The following is a 22332-nucleotide window of genomic DNA, read 5'->3' as shown; positions in this document are numbered from 1 at the left end:
AGACGAGCTCGCTTCTATATTTCTCCCAAATTTCTTGCATTGAAATATGTTTTCAAAATACATACTATTGATGTTTAATATATTTCTCTCGCTACGTTTTCTTAGTTTTCAACAGGTAAATAATTCTATTTTACATGAACTGTATGATGAAAAGGTGAACAAATAAAAGCCAATTTCCTTTCCTGCACCAGCTTCATCACCGTTTGACTGCTGTCAAGCACGGCGGCAAATTAAGGTTAAGCCACGAAGCTGTAACATCCGACTAACTCGCTACCAATGTTTCCCATTTATTATTACTGTATATAGTTGTTAATAACCATACCTAACTTTGGTATGAGAATCTTGTAATGAAACCAAAAGTTACTAGATTATATCTAACTATTGATATCTAACTATACATTATTAATTGAAAACCAATTTGCGTAAAGGTTGCGAAATTCTTTTACAAAATTAAAATATCACTATATATAACCTGGATGCCTCCCAGAGAGCTCTTTTCCGAAGGTAAAATACACTTCCGTATTATAGACAATTTCGCCCACACGAAATAGCCGTAATGGTAAGACAATCGCACATACTTAGATATATAGGTATAATCAAGCGTATTATTTAGCCCAAGTAAGATTTATATTCACATAAAACCAAATATAATCACATTTCAGTATCTGGAGTACTTACGACCCTCAAGAAGTAGCTATTGAATATACGTCAAAGTAGTCGTTTCATAACGCCGTGTTGCATGCAAAAATATATACAAGAACTACTCTCGAGAGCGTAGTGTGAGTATACATGGGAAGCTTTCCAGCAAGGAGACACAGTGTGACACTGTGTTACACGGTCGAACACTGTGCCTTGGTGCTTGTTGGAACGCTTTGAGGTTCTTAATTCATTCACAAGAGTCCGCTCATGCATTATACGAAAAATCTAGGAACATTGAGCGCTCCAGGAAAAAAAAAACATTTGTGAAACGCGTGTAGATTATCATTGCATTTAATAAATAAATATAAACAATACCATGCGCCGAAAATAAAATCTTTAACTAAAAAATTGGCAGCAATGAATCCGACACAGTGTCCAACCATGCTCCGCAGCTGTGTCCGACTGTGTCGTTCTGTATCGTTGTTGGAAAGCACCATGTTCGACACAGTGTCGCTCTGTGTCGCTCTGTGTCGTTGCTGGAAAGCTCCCATGGTGTGCCCATATATGTAATACTCCCCAGAACTCCTACGGCATAAGACTCCACTCCTTTCATCGAGATCAAAGCCTTTAAGTAATTTTGTAGCAACTATTCAAAGAAATTCCTATATTGTTAGGGAATTATTTTTCTTACGAACGCTACCCTGCTAAAATCACGATTAGAGACAGACTTTAATAGAAATTTTTTTTGAAGACAGATTTTGACTACGGTGTGCTCTTTGATGTTATTATAACAGAATAAGTATATTAATGGACTTAGGTATATTATGAACTCATGCATTTATTAATATGTAATCGATAACTTTATTCTTAATAATGATTACTTAAGTATTGCATAAGTTCAAATTGAACGTATATTAGGCCGATTTTTTTTTTTTTTATTGTAAGCTCTAAATTGTACATGAATCAGAATTGGCTTACGACAGCATGAGTACATTATTATCACTACGCTTCAACTGGGTTGTACATTATTCACCTATATCCATAAATAGCCACACCAATCAATTTTCGACGTGTTTGAGTGCAGGAGTTGCACATGACACGTCAAAAACGTCCAGGTAATTTCATGACCATGTAATTTACTTACCAGTTTCATAAATATATCCTTCCACAGACTCTCTTTGAAGAGTTCTTTCCATACGGCTTCTACTTATACCACAGATTTAACAAAGAATGTAAAAGTTGTTAAAAAAATCTTTGATATTAAATAACTCTAAATAGGTACATAAATACAAATTTTCAGAAATTCTTAAGCAAAACTGTTAATATTCCAAAATTCAATATACAACAAAAGGGTAAAAAATTGTACAATAATATGTATCTACTCAGATCAGCGATTACAAATATAGATACAACAAAAAAATACATCTATCAAAATATTTGGTAATGACCAATTTTATCATTGTTTTTTGTAATAACTTTTTGACATTATTATTGTTAAAACTTATTGTTCTTCCAATTGTCAATAAGGTAAAAGAGCTTTTTTCAGATTTTTATCCGGCAATAATACATAAATCTCATTACTATGGAGTTTTAAATATGATTGTACTTCCTATACATTCTTAAATGGGGTTCAGTTTTTTTTATATACTTTGGAAATAGACTGAACTGAGCTTAGACTCGGATTAGCCTTGCGACAATCGAGTATTATTCATTTATTAATAAATAACAGTAATGTCATCGTGCACATTGCGCAACACCTAATTTCCGTAATTAATTTTTTGTATCTCGTATTGATATTAGAATTATTCAAAAGTTCAAAAGACCCATTTTCCTCTTTAGCGGCAATTCCTAGATTGCCCCATTTTAACAGTAAAACAATTGCAATCCGTTACAATACATTAATGTGTAGAGTTTTCTCGTTATCGGTGACCCAAAAAGTCTCTGCTACTAATATCTTCCAAAATACGAATATTTTTAGATTTTTTTCTACAATATTGGATTCACCATTTTATATTATGCAACTTTGACCTTAGATTCGGGATCAGCGACCTCAAAAACACTACGGTACCAATTTTCAATGGAATCCGTTTGGCCATTCACAAGATAGTATTTTTATTTTATCTTATGGAAATTTGTTATTTACATAAATTAAAAAGTACTAAACCAATCGACACCACAATATAATCATTTCTTAGTTTGGAAAAGCAGCGTCCATTGAGATCAGAATCATTGCAATCCGGTACCTCGTTCTAAACCAACTGTCGGACAAAAAAATTGATCACATAGATACATACATGCATACGTACACATGGAGACAATGAATCTGAGACGGCTAATTTTTTACACTAGACAGTTATGTTGCCATCACAGAGAAACCTACAGCGCCATAGTGCGCCGAGAGCGAAACAAACTCAATTTCAATAAACATAATATAACTCATGGCCGTCGAATCTAACCTTAGGATACGTGTCAATCACTGAACTAAGAAGGCTAGACAGGAGAACGAACTAGGGTGGTGGGGTAGTCCCATATACGACCGCCGCCTGGCGTCGCTGCTAACCGTAGTGCACTGCGCAGTCAAGTAATTCGAGTCCCCCCGTGGTCACTCGTCACCCCCTTCGCTTCGTTCTTGCTTGCTCGTACGGTTTAAGGTTATGTGTATGCACGATGCGCGTGACGCGAGCGACGCGGGCTAGAAACAGAATTAATGTAAAAATGCGCAGTATCGGATTTCGCATGTACCCTACGGTTAGCAGCGACGCCAGGCGGCGGTCATATATGAGCCCACCTCAAACTCGCATTACTATACGAGTTCGGTGTCCTGTTCTCTAGCCTTCTTGCACTGAACCACGGAGTAGTAGGAAGGAGACAACACTCTGCGATAAAACTTGTCCCCAGTTTTGAGGTAACGTAAGAGGAATTGTCTAAATGCGATTTGAGCACCTCTAATGGAAAAAAGTGAAATTTTCGCTATAAAATGTAAAAAAAAGGGCGACAATCGTAACCTATAAGCTACGTTTTATAAACATGCTCCGTAAATTCGTAAAATACGCATTTGAAGTGACTAAAAAATATTAAAAACCGAGTGATTGCTTTTCTAATCTCAACCGACATTAAATCCGAGGAAAAGATTTGCAAACGGTGAATCGTAAGATCATATGGGGAAGGGGGTGAGAGCGCTATACGGGCTTACACCGCAAGAGACGCTTAAATCGCACCTTGACAATTCTTCTTACGTTGCCCCAAAAACTGGGCCAGCTTTTGAGCCAAGTGTTGCTTGAGTGTTGTCTCCTTCCTACTACTCCGTGCACTGAACTTAAAGTTCAGTGGTCTCAACATGGAGACTAGAGGTAAGGAGGCCGAACGCATCTGGCGGAATCGTCGAAAAGTGGATCGTGAAAGTGATAAAAGATCTTGTAGTTCGAGATGTATCCACAAGCGATACCAGCGCCTGGTTACGAATAGGAGTCTTCAGTCAATGGAATAGGATCACTGATAGGATACATACGTGAGGATCGATGATTCAAAACCACCGCGCTGACGGAGCCCGCAGTAGTAGCGCTGAAAAGCGGGTACACCCCGCGGATCATCACTTTCACAGTCCATTTTGCCAGAATTGCGTTCGGCCTCCTTACCTATAGTTTCCATGGGTGTCAATCTAACAAGCCATCATCCCCGCAGTATTTCAAGGTTAGATTCGACGGTCATGGGCATGGAGACTAGAGTACAGGAGTCCAATCTCTGTATTGAAGATGTGTCCGCGAAATTATGAGAAATAAGGGTTCCGCTACAGCGGCGCTGTCGTCACTCTGGACCGATAGCTATATGTACATTAAATATAATAGTCTCCATGATGCCGCACATATTTACGTTTATTATAATTATTATAATTTTGATCATTATATCACTGTATTACTATATTTATAGGATCAGAACGTCCGGAGCGACGCTGGTGATTAAACCGTGCACTATTACATCTCGGAGTTTCGCGGACGCCTTTTCTGCCTCTCCGCCTTAGAGATTGGACTCCTGTACTCTAGTCTCCATAGTCATGGGGTTTATGAGATTGAGTTTGTCTCGCGCTCGGCCGACTATGGCGCTGTAGGTTTCTATATGATGCCAACATAACTGTCTAGTGTAAAAAATTAGCTCTCTCAGATTCATTGTCCACAAATGTACACACATTGACGCAATCAATATTACAATTAATGTATGAATACAATAACAATTAACCCTTTAAGGTGAATAAAGTTTATACCAGTTTTGAGGTGAAACGTAAAAGAACATATCCCTAGCTCTTTATGAGTATTGCACGATACCAAGGAATAGACTCAAAACCGTGCAAGTTGCAACGCCCAGTAACAGGCAACCGAAAAGTATAAGAGCAACGCTCATATAGATACTTGTCAAACCGATCTTATAGGTATATGAAAATAGGAATTAATTACACGGATAGGAAGCTATGCGCACAGCTCGGACGCTTACATTACCACACCAATATGGTGTTATACCAAATATCTATAAAAAGCTCACAATGTAGTAATAGCTAAGAACACAGATCATGGGCGAACATGTGACGACGGTATCGTACTCTGGTTTCAATTCTTAAAATATGGGGAAAATTGCCCCATGGTTTGACAGAATATTAAAGAGGGGGATCATTTTGCGCAGATACCGATCCCCGTAAAAACGGGATACAAATTCGAAGTCCACCTATCTTAAATGTGAAAAAAAGGAAAAATTGCATGAATTTTTCCAATTTTCTACTGCGATTTCGTAGAAACCGTGCCATTCTATTATTTCTGCGTCAAATGACTATGTGTTGGAGTATTTTTGTGCAAAATTGCGTAGAGATTGGGGCTGTTTAGCCCATTTTCGCGTTTAAGATATGTAAACTTCGATATTTCGCGATATACACGTGAATATCAAAACCGACCAGTACTCCGTTAATTCCAATAAAATATTTCCAAAAATATAATCGGCGCAATTAATGAAAAACATTTGCTTGTACGGATTTCGTAAGTCTATGGTTGTGTCGGTGAACGTATTCTCGTGCTACGGACATACCGAGTCCCATGAGCCGGAACTGTCAAGAGCGAAACGAGCGTAGCCAATCAGAATAGTTCTTCTCAAATTTTCTCATAGAGACACTCTGATTATAACCAGATTAACAAGTGATAATTTCGTTGACGTGAATTTCGAACTACAGAATAGTAGAACGATAGGCACTGATGACAGGTTTCTGTGACAAAGTGTATACACAAATTCCAGATCCGTAAATTCGGATCGAATTCCGGACCATGAGAAGCCTACCTAAATCTCTTTTGAAATCTGGTGTATAACCTCCGTAAATCTTATGAAATCCCGAAAATCTTTTAATCTGATTACACCAAATTTCAAGAATGATTAACCCCTAAAGTTCCAATTTTTTATGAAGCTGGGAATAAGAGTTTGATATCTTCCCTAATTTTACTTCCTGCATTTCCTAATGTCTTCCACGTCTGATGGAAACGTACTCATTATTGGTATTTCAGAAATGAAGAATTTATACAATCTTTCCTGTAAAACTAATGACTCTTTATTTCCTTCTTTCGGAAGCACATAATAGCGCTATTTTTTCTTTCCTCGTATGTATAGGTAGATAATGTACTGAGATTGAAGCTTGACAACTTCTTTCATTTGTGGTAAAAATATGAGATTTACAACAAATTAAATAATAGTTGCAACTACATAATTGTGCAGTCTACGTATCAATTTTACCAACTAGTTCAAACCACTGTCGAAGGGCATCGCTGAGGACAGCTGGCAATGCATTTATGTCACGCAGTATCATGTAGAATGGGAATGGAAAATTGTCCATGTATGAACGAATACTAACTAACTTGCCACCTTGGAAAACAGGCATTCGAATATCCAGAATTGAATCCTGGAACAAAAAAAAAACAATACAGTTGTTAAAATCAAAATATAAATGTAGAGAAGTCAAAAGCACTGGGTAATTTTAGTTTCGTGAGACAATTTAATTAAGTTTTTTTCCAACTTACTTTGTTTATGGGATTATCAACGATAATAAAAACCAAAAATATATCGGCCATCCTTGCTCTTCTAACAGCAAAGTTCACTTTGTCTACACCCTCGGAAAAGATACCCCGCCCATCAGACAGCACAACTAACAATTTGGCGTTGTCCGTTGAACTAGCTTGACTTGAGAACATATCCACAGTGAAATCCACCAATTGTCCTACCATTGTCTTCTTTTGCTCAAATCTCATTTGCTGTATTAATCTATTTGTATATGAAAAAAATAATATATTATCGTCGGATCTGTCTAAACATTGGTATAAAAATTACGAAATATTTCAATCATACCATAAAAAGTGTCTTCATTGCTTTATTTTGATGTTAAATAATTGTAAAATTTGAAAAAAAAAGTCATGCGATTTTTTTAGAAAAACCATTTACGAGAGCTTATAGTGTTTCCACTTATCTCACTTACTTAGAGCCAGTGTGTTCATTGAAGGCTTCTCCTAGTGGGTGAAGAACGTGTGTAGTTTCGCCAAAATTCATGACGCATAGTTGTCCAACTTCCAAATATGTCATAGCTTTGCTAATCAGCGCAAGAGACTCAAACGCTAACTCCTTTGAGTGGTTATCAGCCATACTGCTCGAATCATCTACGGCTAAAACTATTTGATAGTCACGTTTTGATAGTTTAGTACGTCTCATCCAAATTTTGTCCTTCCTGAACTGACTAGCAATGTACGGAATGACTTTTCTCATGTTTATTCTCCGCCCTGTTCTATAGTCTCCTTTTAATCGCGATGCCTGAGTAGGCTCTAAAACCAATCGTAATTTCTCACTCAAATCTCTCGCGGGTCCGTCTGTCAAAGTGCTAAGACAATTCCACGCAGCTGTCGCTTCTTCCGTTGGTGGCATTTGGGACCATTGACCTAGCATCGCTTCAACTTCGAGCCGTTTCTGCTCAAGTACTTTAGATGGAAGAATACTATCTTCAGAGTCTCTGATGTTAGTATGGAACATTGTTTCATAGCCTCTACCAACCCTTGCTGTTTCTGCTGTCTCACCATCTACTTCAATATTCATATCTCTTTGGCCATCTTCAGCACGTTTTTTTTCTTTAGCTCTTGAGACTATTTCTTTATCTTTATTTGCATCGGAAAGCTTTTCTGGATTTTGTACATCGTTTTCATTGTGATGTTCGTGCTCTTCATCTGCATGCATCTCTACGTCCATTGTATCATTCTTCTCATCGGGAATCTCTTGGTTTTCTATATTTGAAGCTTGTTCTCTTACCTGTTCTTCAGTTGCCGCATCTAGAGTGTGTTTGTCATATTTATCTGCACTCTTAATATGTTGATACATTTCAGCCTCATCACTTTCTTCAATTGGAGGATTTTGTGTCATATTGTCAGGAACATGTTCTTCTTTTTTGTGTATAGTTTTCAACTTCTTACACTCTGATTCCATTTTATCAACTAAACTACGATTTTCATCACTCGTTCCGGGATTCTTTCGTTTTTCTGCCTTGATATTTTCCAAATTCTTGTCAGCGACAGGTGTGCTATGTTGCATAGAAGAGCCCGATTGCCCCTGCTCTTGTTCTTTGGAATGAGCTTGGCCAATGCCTTTGTCATTATTCTCCATTTGACTATTCTCTTCCATAGGATTTGCATTTTCCTCCACTTCACACGTATCTGCAACTTTGTCTCGCGATCCTCCTTTATGTGCATCGACCTGTTCTGCCGCATCAGTTTCCTTGCTTCCTGCATCCATGCTTGGCTCTGCTATATTATCTTCCTTTGTATCTTCATCATTTTCTTTATCTTCGTTTTTCTTTTCATCTGTTTCTTCCTCTTCATCCACCAGTGGTCTTCCAGCTTGTTGATCACTATCTGGTAAGTCAGTTTCTGTTTTTTCATTTTCATCTGGCTCTTGAGCATCCAGTGCCAGATCGCTCTCCTCAGGATTATCTCCCTCCTCGTCGCTGGAGTCGTGATCTTCACTTTTATTATCCGTTTCAGGATTTTCATTCAATTCTGCCTCTGTTGTTTCTGGTGGTGGCATAACATCCTTCATTGCATCTATATCAAAAGGGTTTTCTTCCATATCTTGTTTATCCTCTTTAACATCTTCATCATCTAGATTCATATCCTCTGGTAGATCGAAAGGTTCTGGTTCAGGATCTGGCTGGTGCTTACCATGGTAAGGATTGATCTGGTCATCATTTTCATTTAGGTCATTGATTTCGTTGATTTCATTCTTTTCTTCTTCACTTGTTTCTTTTTGCGGCTCCTGATTGTCTGTATCCTGGTCATTTTCGGCTTGATCTTCCTTAGCGCCAATTTCCTTCTCACTGCTTTCCTCTCCACCGCCTTGATCTTTATTTTCATCCTTGTCATCTTTATTTTCTCCATCTTGTTCATTCTCATCATCTCCCCATATTTTCTCATCAAGACAATCAGCATCTTTTTCCGTCTCGCCCATCTGTTTATCTAGATCTTTGTCATCTTTTTCATTATCTTCGATCTCGTCACTGTCTTTTTTTTCAAAATCTTGTAGCTTACTGTCAAAGTCTTCAGACATATCGATTCCAGCATCTTCTTCCTTGCAATCTTTGTCTTCCTTTTCTTCTCTCTCTTCATTTTCTGGCCTTGCATCATCTAGCTGGTCTTCCGTCTCAATTCTGTCAGACACATCTTTATCACCCTCCCCATCGCCCAGGCCCATTCCCCCCTTCTCCACACTCTCTTGGGATTCATCCGTCATTCCTTCATCCATATCAAGATCCTTTGGTACACAAAATCCATTCGTTGCTAAATCCAGAAATACGTTAAGCTGCAAATACGACATCTTGCAAATTGTTCTGAAAGCAGCGAGCTGCTCATTCAGGTAAAATTCCACAAACAAAAGATATTGTTCCAACAACGGCCGCCATCTCAGCAGTAGTCTAAAAATGAAATAAATTTAGTGAGCACAATTTTTCTTGATAAGAAAATTAAAAAGCGAAGTTAAAAAAGGTTGAAAGTGCCATTTAAAAAAATTTTCTTTTAGAAACTATGCATGTACCAAGGTTGATGTTTTCTGCAGAAATTTTTTTCCCTCCAAAAAGTGGCACTTACAGCTTTCCTTATTTTTTTCCTCAATAGTATGTATTCTATATTTCTTACAATTAGTTCAACTGATGAGAATTGGTAAAATGATAATAATGTATTACCTGTTACAAGTTATAGCTGTGTGCACAGTACTTCCGGATATCAATGTTAAGAGTTGGTTCATGCTCCGAAAAACAGTCTCTAGAGATAGCTCATGGATGTCAGTGTTTAAAGATCCTATTAATTTGTTAGTTAATTGCTTCTCTTCCAAGTTACTTTCTTGGTATTCGTCTTTGGTGCATGTGCCTTTTGCCATTGGGAATTCTTTGTTGAACGCCAAATTCTTTTTATATAGTTTTTGTATCGCAATTAAAACAATGTTTATTAAAAGATCTAAATCTTGTTGACATTTCTTGACAGTGATATGATCCTCGACATCATGACATTCCAGTTTGAATTTAGTTACTTTCTTTAACTCTTTTAACTGATTGATGTTATTTATCATTTTCTGTTCCAACCATGAAATATTTTCCAATATTGGATGGCAATCTTTTTTGTGTTCTACGGAAAAGAGCTGCTTTAAATTTTTGATGGCAATTCCAATTTCCTCAATAGTTTCGCAACTTTCATTCAAAAATGAAAACTGTGCTGATGTTGCAATGTAAGTTAGTTTACATTGGTCTTTATCTAACTTGTATTGAACTTTCGCACACGGAAAAACAAAATCAAATTTATTTTTTATATCAGTCGCTCTCTGGGAACATTTTTCTATTATGGAATTTGCATCTTCCCAGATAATGTCTCCTTTCTTAGCATTGATCATTGGAACATTGATTGAATCTATCGTGATGACTTGTTTTACTGGTTCCGAGCCAAACTCTGGTTCACTTGGGCAAGTTTTCAAGTATAATTTAATCTGTTCTAAGCAAGTCATCATTGATATTAACAGTTGTTTGAGACTGTCCGCAGCTTTAACAAGTTCACACTGCTCAGGAATATCCAAATCATTCTTTTGAATATTTGACAAGTTTTCAAGCTGCAATCTGAGTGAGAGAAAGTAATTAAATGACTCGGTGAACTTCCGCTTTTGCTCGTGGGCTAACAGCATGATATGAGTAGAGAATCCTCTGCATCGTTCTACATTCTGCGGGCCTAGATCTATTTTATTAGTTGTCAATGCTCTATCAACGGCGTCTATCATTACAAAGGATTTATAATAGTACTTATCACAGCATTCCCACAATTGAAGCATCTCTGTGTCCGCCTTTGTTTTACGTAACGATAAAAATGCTGCCCGTATATTCAATGGCGGAACCGATAGGTCCATGACTTTGTCTAAATTGTTATTCCATGTTAAAGTGCCGATCCGATAGGATACTCCTACAAGAGTTAGGGCTTTGAAATATGTAGCCAAGGCCATTCTCTTCTGCTGAAGTATACTCTTAGCTTGAGATTTCTGTTTTGGCTTGGGTTGCGTTCGGTCGATATCCATATTTTTCAAATGCAAACTGTGGTCCATGACCTCTTGTATGAATTGTTCAATGCCTGTACGCAATGCTGGGTATGAAGTCATTAGAATAGTTTCACGGCAAAGTTTCTTTGCTCTGCTCAAAAGAGTCTCTGTTTTGGAAAGTAGTGTGCCTTGCAAAAGTAGTTTGTCATCCTCCTCAAAAGCCATTGTACTTGTAACAGATTTGTCTTGTTGATTAATAAAATATTCGATATTCACAGGCTTCTCCCACATCTCTGATCTATTTCCTGCCTTGCAGTCTACTGGCATTGCCACTAAGCACAGTGATACATTCTGTTTTAATTTGGATTCGTATTCCCGAATAAATTTGTGCAACGTTCTGTGGGTTTTCTCGATAGTTTCTTTTACTGCCCAGTAACTGATGTCATTCCATCTAGCAATTTTAACAAAATCTTTCAATTTTTCTTCTATAGGAGCTTTCAGGCTAACAATTCTGTTGTTAACAGTCTCCGTGAACTGTTCGTAATATTTATAAAAATTCCAGAAAATTGAGAGAAGTTTATCCCTTCTCTCGTTTGATGCCATATGACATATGTGACAATGAAACGTGAAAAGTAAGTTGAGACGAGATGAATATTCGCCTAAGGTAGATGTGTTCATAAATAAGTGCAACGATTCTATCAATTTCCCTTTGGTAACCTGTTCTGGATCCCCGGTTGCATCCTGGGTTTCAGTCAAGTATCCTTCAATTAAAGCGTAGATAAAGAACCACCATTTAGATGCCTGCATTTTGGATCTTTCGAATGTGACGTTCAGGCAGTCCATCCAGCAAGATAACTCTAATCGTCTCCAAGAAATAATCTGCTGTGTTAGTACCATCGAGTACTCAGTCAGGCTAACTGCACTGTGAGCATTTTGTTCCCATTCTTGCATTTTCACCAGCAAAAGCTCCAGTCCTGTCAAAAATCTAGACAGCGAAGATGTTATAGGAAAACTGTATATCCGTTGTATAATAGTGTCGATTGCTTTTAGCGACGGATGTTCTGGCCACTCGATTAATAAACTTCTAACTCGATCTACGATATGTTCCAGAATAGGTAAGCATTCTTTAGCTTCCTTCACGTTACTATCTTTATAAAAATCATAGGATTTAGAGTTTTTAGTCCCGCCATGAGTATTGCCAAACAAATCGCTATCGTCCCCTTGACTGATAGCTGCTGTTGCCGTAACAAGAAAATTCAAGCTAGTATATAACTTTGTAGTCAAAGCATTCGTTAAGCCAGATCGGGTGTTGTCTAGTAACAAACCAAATGTTTTGTACCTCTGCATAAGGGGACCAATGTACTCAACTCGGTACGAATTTGAATTATTTTCTAGCCAATAACAAGAGGTAAATGACTGAACCACAGTAGCATGTAATTCATTAATATGTTGAATATCTTCTTGCGTAATGAGCCCATTATAAGTTTCATCTTCTTCTCGTTCTGTTTGGCAGAAATTTTTCTCCAATGATGGATTTTCATCAGTTTCAATGTTTCCAAAATCTACTTCATGGTATCTAGGGAATAACTTGTGCAACTCTATCGTAATCTCTTCATCTTCAGTCAAGGATTCGCCCTTTGTGAGGCATTTATTTTTGAACAAGCCATCTTCTCGTATTTGTTTTTCCTCTTTTTCCTTTTCCTGCTGCTGCCAGGTAAGTACAACTTGTTGAAGCAAGGAGTTGAACCTCGACCACAAGGAATTTGATAAATTTCCATTCAACACGATATAATTACGCAACTCACACAAGCTACATTTAATCATCCTAAAGATTTCTCGTTTACAGGAAAGTTTGTTCTCGGTACGGATATTTTTGCAGATAATTTCTTTCGTTATTTCACTTGGTAATAAATCTACCAAGACAAGAAGATCCTCTTGATCATTACCAATAGTTGGAAATTGTACCAAATTACTCATAAACGACTCTATTTTATATTCCTTACAACTAACCTTAAAGATGCTACTAATTTTCTTAATATTTTCAACCAAAATATTTATTCCATGCTTCATCTGAGCCACTGCAGAAAGTAGAGGTAGCACTAGGTCAGGATATCCAGGCAGAAATCTATGCTCCATATCATCGGAAAATCTGTTGACAGAATCCTGCCACATTTCTACTTCTCTTATGACATTTTGAACAAGCTTCACGTTAATCGTAGTTCGATTTTCATGAAATTGTTCTACGAGACTAGTTAATTTGTTCAAGTGCTTTTGAAGTATGGTGTAAGAACCCAGACTGTTTCTAAAGTCAGCGATTTCTCTCGTTAAATTAACAAATTCGGATGACGGTGGTCTAATCGCGTTGTAGGTTTTTAGATTGGCTTCTTCAATCAACAGGTTTCTCATATAACTTGCTATTTCTCGGATGTCGGGGTGCATATTTTGACTTCCTACGCAATCTCCTATGAGTCTCGCCTGCAACTCAGCGATATACAGTGTCTTCTGACAGTCAATTATGTCTTCTTTAATGTATTTAAGTTTAAGTCCAACTTTGTGTACTGGATCAATGTAACCCAAGTTGCTGAATACACAAACTTGAACATACCCTAACAATGCCCACATAACTCCTACTTCTTCAATATCATTTTCTGATATTTCCTTGGTCTTCAACCTCATTGCGAAACGACGTAAATCATCTAGTGAATGGTGATATTCGTATACTGGATCACGCATCGATTCAAAATTCACATTTCGCATATCAACACAGGGTACGCCAAGTTCAGCTTCTGCTTTTGCTACAGCTGTCAAGTACGTATCTAAATATGACTCTAGTGTGCCAAAATCGTTCCATTTGTACTGATATTCTATCGCATTAAATGTTACCGCATTCTTCCATAAGATTTCATTTACTATTTTTAATTGGTTATTTCTTGCTCTATATGATCCAAGCATTGCTATTGAAAGAATAGATTCGTTTTTGCTGTTCTCCGACTTCTCCAATATTAACTCTGATACCAAGCTAACTAATGATGCCCCGTACATTGGATACTCCACCTGTAGGAACAAAGTAGAAACGAAAAATGAATTAGCAGAATTTATCATATTGGATCAACTTCTCAAGGAAAAATTCGTTTCTTTTGCGCTAATCATCTTTGATCAGGTCAGTGCATTGTGTATGAAGGGTAGAAAGAAGGCGATGTCGAGTATAACGTTTTCGCTGAGTGGAGTAAGGGCTACGATCATACGAGTGAAATTGCTTCTTGCTCATAATGCACGCGATTTTTTTTTGTCCTAGTCCTTTTGAACATCCTCCTTTTGCGTATATGAAGTCAGCGCAAGAAATGACGTATGAAAAAATGTGGCGCCTTACTGAGTGAAAGTTACATGTCGGCCATTCGCAAAGTATGTATGAAACAACTATTTCCCGTCCACTTGACATTCGCAAAAAGGTACATTTAGAAGAAGAAACGGAAAAAAAAGTTATTTAACTTTGTGACACTCGTATGTGCCTGCAATGCTTTAATCTTATCAATTTGGGTGCCACTATGAACTGATCACTATCACTGCAAATTTTGTAAATCATGAGTAGGTATGGGTGTGGAGTAGGGTACCTCAAAAAAACTTTATTTATTCTTTTTATCAGCCACTTCATGAAACCACAGTTAAGAACGTAATATTGAATCTCCTGAAAGGAAAACGCTGTGCTATTTTTTTAAAGGTTCTGCATTGACATTTTGTATTTCCCATTTGAATAACACATAAGAAATCCATTTCTGACGGTTGGATGGAGATTATCATTCCTCTATACAATCGACAGAATTTTAAATGGTAGCGGTTGACAACTCATTCGGTCTTCTTCAAATTGATGTGTCGTAGAACATTTGAAGTCATACAATCTTCGAGATATCCCAGGTACCGATTTTTCAAAAAGTAAAAAACTACGTTTTATATAATATTAAATATCTCGAAGAACGTGGGACTTCGATGTTCTACGAAACCTCGATTTGTAGGAAACCAAATGAGTTGTCAACACTACCAAATAAAGTTCCGTTGATTGTATAGAGAAATGATAATTTCGATCCACCCGTCAGAACTGGATTTCTTACATGTTAATCGAATGACGAATACAAAATGCTGATGCATGCCTCTAAAAGAAGTCACACAGCGTTTTCTTTTCAGGAAATTCAATGCTATGTAATCAACTATCATTTAATGAAGTTGTTGGAAATAAAAAAAAATTTTTTTATGAGGCATCCTAATGTGGAATCATGATCGAACTTCTATTGAAGTTTTTGTGTTTTGATGTTTATTGTTTTAGGTTGATTGGTCTGGCGATTTTTCATTGGTTATTGTAATCTAAATAGCGATGAGTCATGACAACAAACATTAAACCGGTAAACAAGACTTCCTGGTAGTCAGTCTGTTTTCTAAAAGCGTGATTTTGCTTAATTTGTAAACGTGTGAGGTGATTCAACCTGATTAAGAGACTGTGCAAGTTATATAGTTATTAAAACAAACTATGACTATTAGGTAAAACAGTAGGCTGGTCGATAGCGAAAATTTCATGATCAATACCTCAATTTCTTCATCCAAATTCCTGTGTTCAACATCTTCATCTTTAATCCTCTGCCAGTGTAACATTTTTCCAGGATTTTTGACTGCGCAAGAATTTTCAGTGTGTTTGGAAAGTCGAAGAAATACTTCTGGTAATAATTTTGATGCTTCTGAGGGATGGTCAAGTTTTGATATCACAGCGTTTAAAATAGCGAGTACGTTTACTGGAATGGTAGGAATTTTTACAAACATGGTTAAGAGATTTATCGAGATCATTGTGTCAATAGAATCATTCGACAATTTGCAGCAAACTCTTCTTTGAACATTGTGTGCAATTATTGAAAATATATATTCATAGATGGGCCACAGCTGTACTTCTGCTGATCTAAGTATCATCTCTTTATCACAGATTGTTCGCACTTTACTTAGCACATCTGCGGTTTCAGTAGGCGTTCTTAAAGCAATGTGTTCATCTTCGTAAGATCTTTCTATCTCTGTGAGACTCGATGGAATTTTTTCGTTTAAATCTGATGTACAATATATCTCCTGCCACCAACTAACCAATTTGAATCTTGTTTCCAAAAATTCAGAGTTTTGTAGTATGGTTAATTGCAAATCTTGCTTTAATCTAGGTGCGCCTTTGTCTTTTGTAACACAGTGAACATCAGACACTTGCCTTAATCTTGGATACATATTAACTACTATCTGCGACGCATATGGTGTCGGAAGACTCAAGAATTTCTGTACTTGTTTTGATATTACTCTTAAGGGATCGTTCGCTGTTGATAATGATTTATTCATGTCGTCAATCATAGCAAAGAGTACTTTGATGGCAATTCGGCATTCTTGATCTAGTGCAAATTCATTGCAGGTTTTAAAAAGCTTGACAAAAAATTTGATCAACCATTTATAGTGAACTCGCAGTAGCAGTGATACTTCTTCTAGCTGGTTATTATTGTGCTTAGAGTTTTGCAGTTTGTTTATCAATGTGAGATTCCCCAAATTGTAGAATCGCGTTCGCCACTTCAGGTTCTTCTTTATATAGATACAATTGACAGTGTCCACAATCACTGAATCATCTCGGAGTGCAAGATTGATACATTTATCCAATTGAGTAAGAAATGTAACGAAATTCAATACCAGTGGATGTTTGGTAAAGCTTGCTGTCAATTTTCCTGAAACGAAAAAAAAAAATAAAATTAAAAAATCATTGAGTGGTTCTGAAATAGATTATTACAATAACAATGTAAAAATTAAGTACAATTATCCAAATGTTAATTTTTAAGAAAACTTTGTGAGTGGCAATAGATTGTATTCCCATAGAAATGACTGCCCCTCAATTGGTTTTAGATTATAGATTATAAATATAATTGGAGCTAGGCTAATGTGCTGAATAGTTTCTCACCATGATATACGTAGTTAGAATATTGCTGAATTGAAATCAATGTTTGATCTTTCGACAGCGTTTGCTCTTTCAACAAATTAGCCTCCATCAAACTTAGGGCGCACATGTATAATATTATCATCAACCTGTTACTGTCATTTAGGTTTTTCTGACGTAATTCATTCCCCACGATTCCTGGTGAGTATTCTGGATGCCAAGGTAAGTTAGTAGTTGTGTAACTGAATTCGAATTTTGAAATCTCGTTGGCTAGTTCAGAGTTTTTGCGACTCAAGTCTAGCAAATCGTTATCAGGTGACAGTATTTTTGAAAGCCATAAATATCTCAGTCTCCAATCCTCTAGCGAAGACATTTGGTAGAAGTGTAACAATAGATACGGCATAATTTCATTTATATCAATGTCCAAAGTAAATTCTCGGCTTGTTATTTCGAGAATATCATTCAAAAAACTGGTCGTTAATTTAGGATGACCATTACTTTGAGCAGATGGTGTAAATGACTGATGTTTCTTGATAATAGCTGACAGTATCGCTCCCTGCTGTCTGATAAGGGCTAGTTGGCAGTTTTTTTGTAATTCATTTGTCTTCCAGGTAACAGAGCTCCAATCGATGAATTCTTGGTCATCATTCGTGCAAAGTAGTTGGCTCGTATTTTCTTTAATGATTGAAATCAAACGATCTCTTGTTGGTAGGTGATTTACAAACCTTGACCTGAGATAAACATCAATACAGGCAGACTCGACAGCTTGTGGGATTGAAGATCCCCTAGATATTTGTTGATGTATCAGAAATGCTGCATGCAACAAGTGAGCAACACTTGGCTTTTGACCAGACTGAGCATTCTGTAAGACCTCGTCATGAATTCTGAGTAGCGCCATTTGTTGGCTGCTCCTGGTAAGCTTGGAATTATGTAGCAATGATCTAAGATCAATAACATCAGTCTCCAGGCCTTCTTGTTCTCCAAGGATATAAATTTCGACTCCCCGGTTACGCATAGCTCTGGAATATTGTTTAAATCAGATGAGTAATCCAGTAAGATAATGAATCAAATTAATGTCCCTCAATAACTTGATCGACACATAGAATTAGCAACAACACTCGTTGCTATTTTTTAACAATTTTTATTTTTTTTTTTCCCTTGTAAGTGTCGAAAAATTCACCTTGATATTTCACCATAGCGTGGATCCATTGCCAAAAATAGCCTGAAATTATTGTGTGGCTTGACGACGATGACATTGCCTTCTTCATCCACACCTCGCTCTCCTATGGTCAGTACTCCATTAGGTTCCAGGAGTCCATTAAGCCTGTCCAATACTGCAGGACTGCATAAGTTGATCTGATCAATCAGCAGCCAAGATCCTTCTTGTAAAGACTGAAGATTGAACATGTCAAGATTTGAAAACTTGGATAAGCCTTTATATTCATACTATCAAACTGGAAATAAACTCACTTTCACCAACATACTATCCACCCATTCAAATTTACCACCAGCGTTCAGACACTTATCCTGCTCCACGAGGGTCGATAGACGTTGCAGCTTTGTTTCAATTACTTCAAGTTGCGATGCATAGCTGTGGTTGAATGCCTTCATAGCAACTATCAAGTCCGACAGCTTGAGCACCTTTTTCAAAAAAAATGCAGTCTCCGTAGCCATTGTTAAATCTTCATTCTGATCTATAATTTGGAGATGTGAGTAAAAAAGTTATCAAATATGTAGTGTAGAAGTGTTAATAACAGAACATCAACTTATTACTAATACTGTACAACTACTGGCACGTGCCTACTTACTAGCACGTGCACCATTTTCATGAAATGGTTACATTGAAGACATCGAGGGGTTATCCGCTCAGAAAAAAGTGATACCATGATTAAAATATCTACGGATTTTTACAAGTTTAGAATGATTACGAAAGATCACTTAAAAAATAAATTTTACTTGGATTAAGCAATTTCTCATGATTTTTAAGATATCATATGATTTCTGAAGACTACTATTTATGAAAGTAATCACAAGTAATCTTAATATTTTGTTCACCATACTCAGATTCCAGCAAAAGGAAAATTTTGAAACGAATTAATCCACTTATGCATAAACGTTTGAGCGAGCCAGGTGTCGACAAAAAAAAAAAACGAAACAAAATACCAAGTCTATTTGGCGTTGAAAGTTGCATCATGAAAGTAAATTATAAATTTTGTTCGAAATTTTTATCACTGCAGGATAAAATTATTAATAATTTCTTATTTTTTAAAGATGTGATACAATAATACATTTTACCTATTGATTAAATCATTTAGAGTAATATGAGTCTATTAAAAGATTTTACAATATACAATTAATTAAATTATTCAAATTCAATGATTATTATTGAAAAAATTTCACTTTAATAATACTGAATTCAGTGTGATTTCGGAGATCATAAAATCATTTCGAATGATATTGACACCATGATTACTCGAGCGGATGACCCTTTGGAAGACATTCTCAATTACAATCAATGAAACTGTAGGATACAAGAATAAGGTTTAACATATTCGTTACATCGGTAAAGTAAAACTTTTCAGATTTGCAGGACGGTTTCTTTGAGATACTATGATGAACATGTTAGATTGTCTAAATCCAATACCTACATAATTGAGATTCGGCAGCTTCGACCATGATAAAGTTATCAATATTAGTGCGATATCAAAAATTTTAAATACGGAGGTTCTTCACTTCAATGCAGTCAAAGAGCATAAATTATAATTATTCCCAGTTAATGAACATTATTCCCGTTTTCGTCAACTGATATTCATTGAAAGGTAAGAATTACAATTAAATATGCATAATAGGAGATTCCGAGTTCGGTTGAATGCACAAAAGTGAGTATAATGTACAGGACTTTACATCCTTTTACGAGTAATTACTTTCCGCCGTCACCCTAAGAATAGTGTATACCGCTGGTTTCGTACTTTTAGAATTTCGGAATTTTGAGATGAGGAGATAACCGCTCCAGAAATAGGTAAGTACTATAAAAAGAGGCTGTACATTCAGTTGACGTTACGTGAAATAACTCGAAGTCACGTGTAGTCACTTGAAGGAAATTAATAAAACACCATTAAATTGACCGCATCTCTCTTCCGATTGAATATCGGTGAATCAGATAGTAATAATTATAGTCTGCGATTTATATAACAGCGAATAAGTAAAACGACAATAGCAAACAAAAAGTTACGGTACAGTTGAAAAGAAGCTACAAACCATTTTGCAGATTTCGTACGTCTTCGAGTAAGCCATGGTGCCTTGCTACGAGGTCGACATTCTCTTCACTGATCGTATTTCGCAGACTACTTAGTAATAGCATTTGAACTTGGTCTGTCATCTCTTCCAAATGCCGATTATAGTCCGTCTGTTGAGTAAAAAATGAAGTATTAAACGCAAGACTAAAAAATCAACACAAAAAAAATTGAATTAGGAACGAAGTGAAAAATTAGAAGTTAGTTGTATTTGACTTTTAGAAAATTAATAATAAACCACAGTGCACGTCGATCATTATGCGTAAGATAAACAGACACGCCGGCGACAAATATAAGTTTTCTGCCGTCGCATCGGACATCTGAGAAAGTCTATTTGATTGAGGGAATTACATCTTGCCATTCGGCAAGTTTCTCATTCTGTTGGCCGGTGAATAATTTTCTCCATCAAACGCTTTATTATTCAGGTTTGTTTTTCTTTATTTCGAAAGAGTGCTTACTGGAAATGATTGGATATAACTATTGGGGGTGAGGAAAAATTCTCGGCGTTGCACACAGGTGACGATACCTAACGTTGGTTCTGTTCAAGACTATGCTTTTCTATCTCAAACATTTCTGTATTGTACACTCGATTGGGAGTTATCTTGATCCAGCAGTGCTTACTAAACACCGGATTTCATCTCCTAGGATCTTCCAGAACGTGGTTCATTAGAAAAATCGAAATTACCGATTGGAAATTTTGAGAACCACTCTCGACACGTAGTTTCACTCACGGCAGATTCTCCACAACCAGAACAAATTAGTCTTTTTGTTTCCGCGGCTGTTTTACCGAGATTAAATTGCAACAGCGTGCAATGGCGAATGTGCACTTTATCGATTTCCATTTTTTGCACAAATTTTCACGGTAAGAACGAGCTATTTTCTCTATAAGTTACGGTCAGTTTTGTAGCACGTACTATACAGAAAAGCTTGAGATGGAAAAGCAGTCTTGAACAGAACCAACGTTACGTATCGTCACATACGTGCAACGCCGAGAACTTTTGCACACCCCTAATACATACGTACAAAATGTGAAATTCGCGCTCGAATGTCAACGCTTTGTTCGATATGTCGTAGTTACTGTGGTACTCGATATGCTCTTTTGTGTAGCATAGTCGATCCAAGTGAATCCTTCCTGTATCACAGATTCGAAGAATACCATTTTATTTTCTAAAATCAAAAAACATTCACCCCTACATTTGCCTAGGTCTTTCGTAGATACATGCGTATGCTTGCATACACCGGTTGAAGTAATAGGCAGTAAATTAATAGCTCTGTTATAGAGGTAGTCTACGTATAGTTGTACAAGGACGATCTATAGGTAGTGCTGGTCAAGGTATGATGTATGCATGAGGCAATAATCATAAAATTTGATTTATTCCTTAAGATATTTTTCTAAAAGGGCCCGCCAAGTACAGCCAACTTCGAATTTTTCTTTTCGTCCCTAATTCTTTATTTGTCGCCTTCATTTCGTATTGGATATTACAAAGAAGTTACGATACTTGGACAGTAAAAATGTAGATTTTCATATTTTTTGTAGGGAAGAGTAGTGGTGCTGGTACTGTTCGGATGTATATTGTTATTTGCTGGTTTCTAAGTAGCAAATTGAATTTTTGTTGGTAGTTTCCACTTTAATGTACTTGGCGCAAGGTTTTTGCACCGGTGGTGCTTTGGGGGGATTTCACTACTTTTTGAATCGTACATTGATAACTTTGACATGCAGAGAATTTTTTTAGAACAAATTATGGTTGTTGAATGCTTTATCGACCTTATCTTGGTACTATGTGTAGAGTTCTCGGTGCCGAGGTCGTAATGAAAGAAAGTCAAGAATTGATGTTTCGGACTTGAGGGGTTACTCCTCAGAAAACTACAATATCTGTTATTATTACGAAAGAGATCATT

The 22332-nt window shown here is 36.7% G+C and overlaps 1 protein-coding gene across 1 annotated transcript; it reads right to left on the bottom strand.

Moving 5' to 3' along the window:
• Positions 1 to 6161: 6161 nt before the first annotated feature.
• Positions 6162 to 21570, bottom strand: LOC124300689 (midasin-like). Its single transcript, XM_046755016.1, has 10 exons — positions 21457 to 21570; positions 20399 to 20546; positions 18611 to 18834; positions 18321 to 18532; positions 17165 to 18159; positions 15781 to 16934; positions 9875 to 14259; positions 7136 to 9607; positions 6684 to 6924; positions 6162 to 6565 (listed from the first exon to the last, which is right to left on the bottom strand). Exons 2-10 carry the CDS (start codon positions 20517 to 20519, stop codon positions 6383 to 6385), a joined length of 9987 nt encoding a protein of 3328 aa, XP_046610972.1. The 5' UTR covers positions 20520 to 20546; positions 21457 to 21570; the 3' UTR covers positions 6162 to 6382.
• Between the last annotated feature and the right edge of the window lie 762 nt (positions 21571 to 22332).

The sequence above is a fragment of the Neodiprion virginianus genome, chromosome 1 (genome assembly GCF_021901495.1).
Source record: "Neodiprion virginianus isolate iyNeoVirg1 chromosome 1, iyNeoVirg1.1, whole genome shotgun sequence".
In the NCBI taxonomy this organism is placed as follows: Eukaryota; Metazoa; Arthropoda; class Insecta; order Hymenoptera; family Diprionidae; genus Neodiprion; species Neodiprion virginianus.
This window is presented reverse-complemented; position numbering and strand designations above follow the sequence as displayed.

What these genes read in the sequence shown, in the direction of transcription:
- LOC124300689 (XM_046755016.1), bottom strand. Translation starts at nt 20,519, where the DNA reads ATGACAGACCAAGTTCAAATGCTATTACTAAGTAGTCTGCGAAATACG. An exon ending in CGTACGAAATCTGCAAAATG is followed by an intron (nt 18,835 to 20,398) that starts GTTTGTAGCTTC and finishes TCCAAATTATAG; the next exon opens with ATCAGAATGAAGATTTAACA. An exon ending in TTGATAATCCCATAAACAAA is followed by an intron (nt 6,566 to 6,683) that starts GTAAGTTGGAAA and finishes TTTTTGTTCCAG; the next exon opens with GATTCAATTCTGGATATTCG.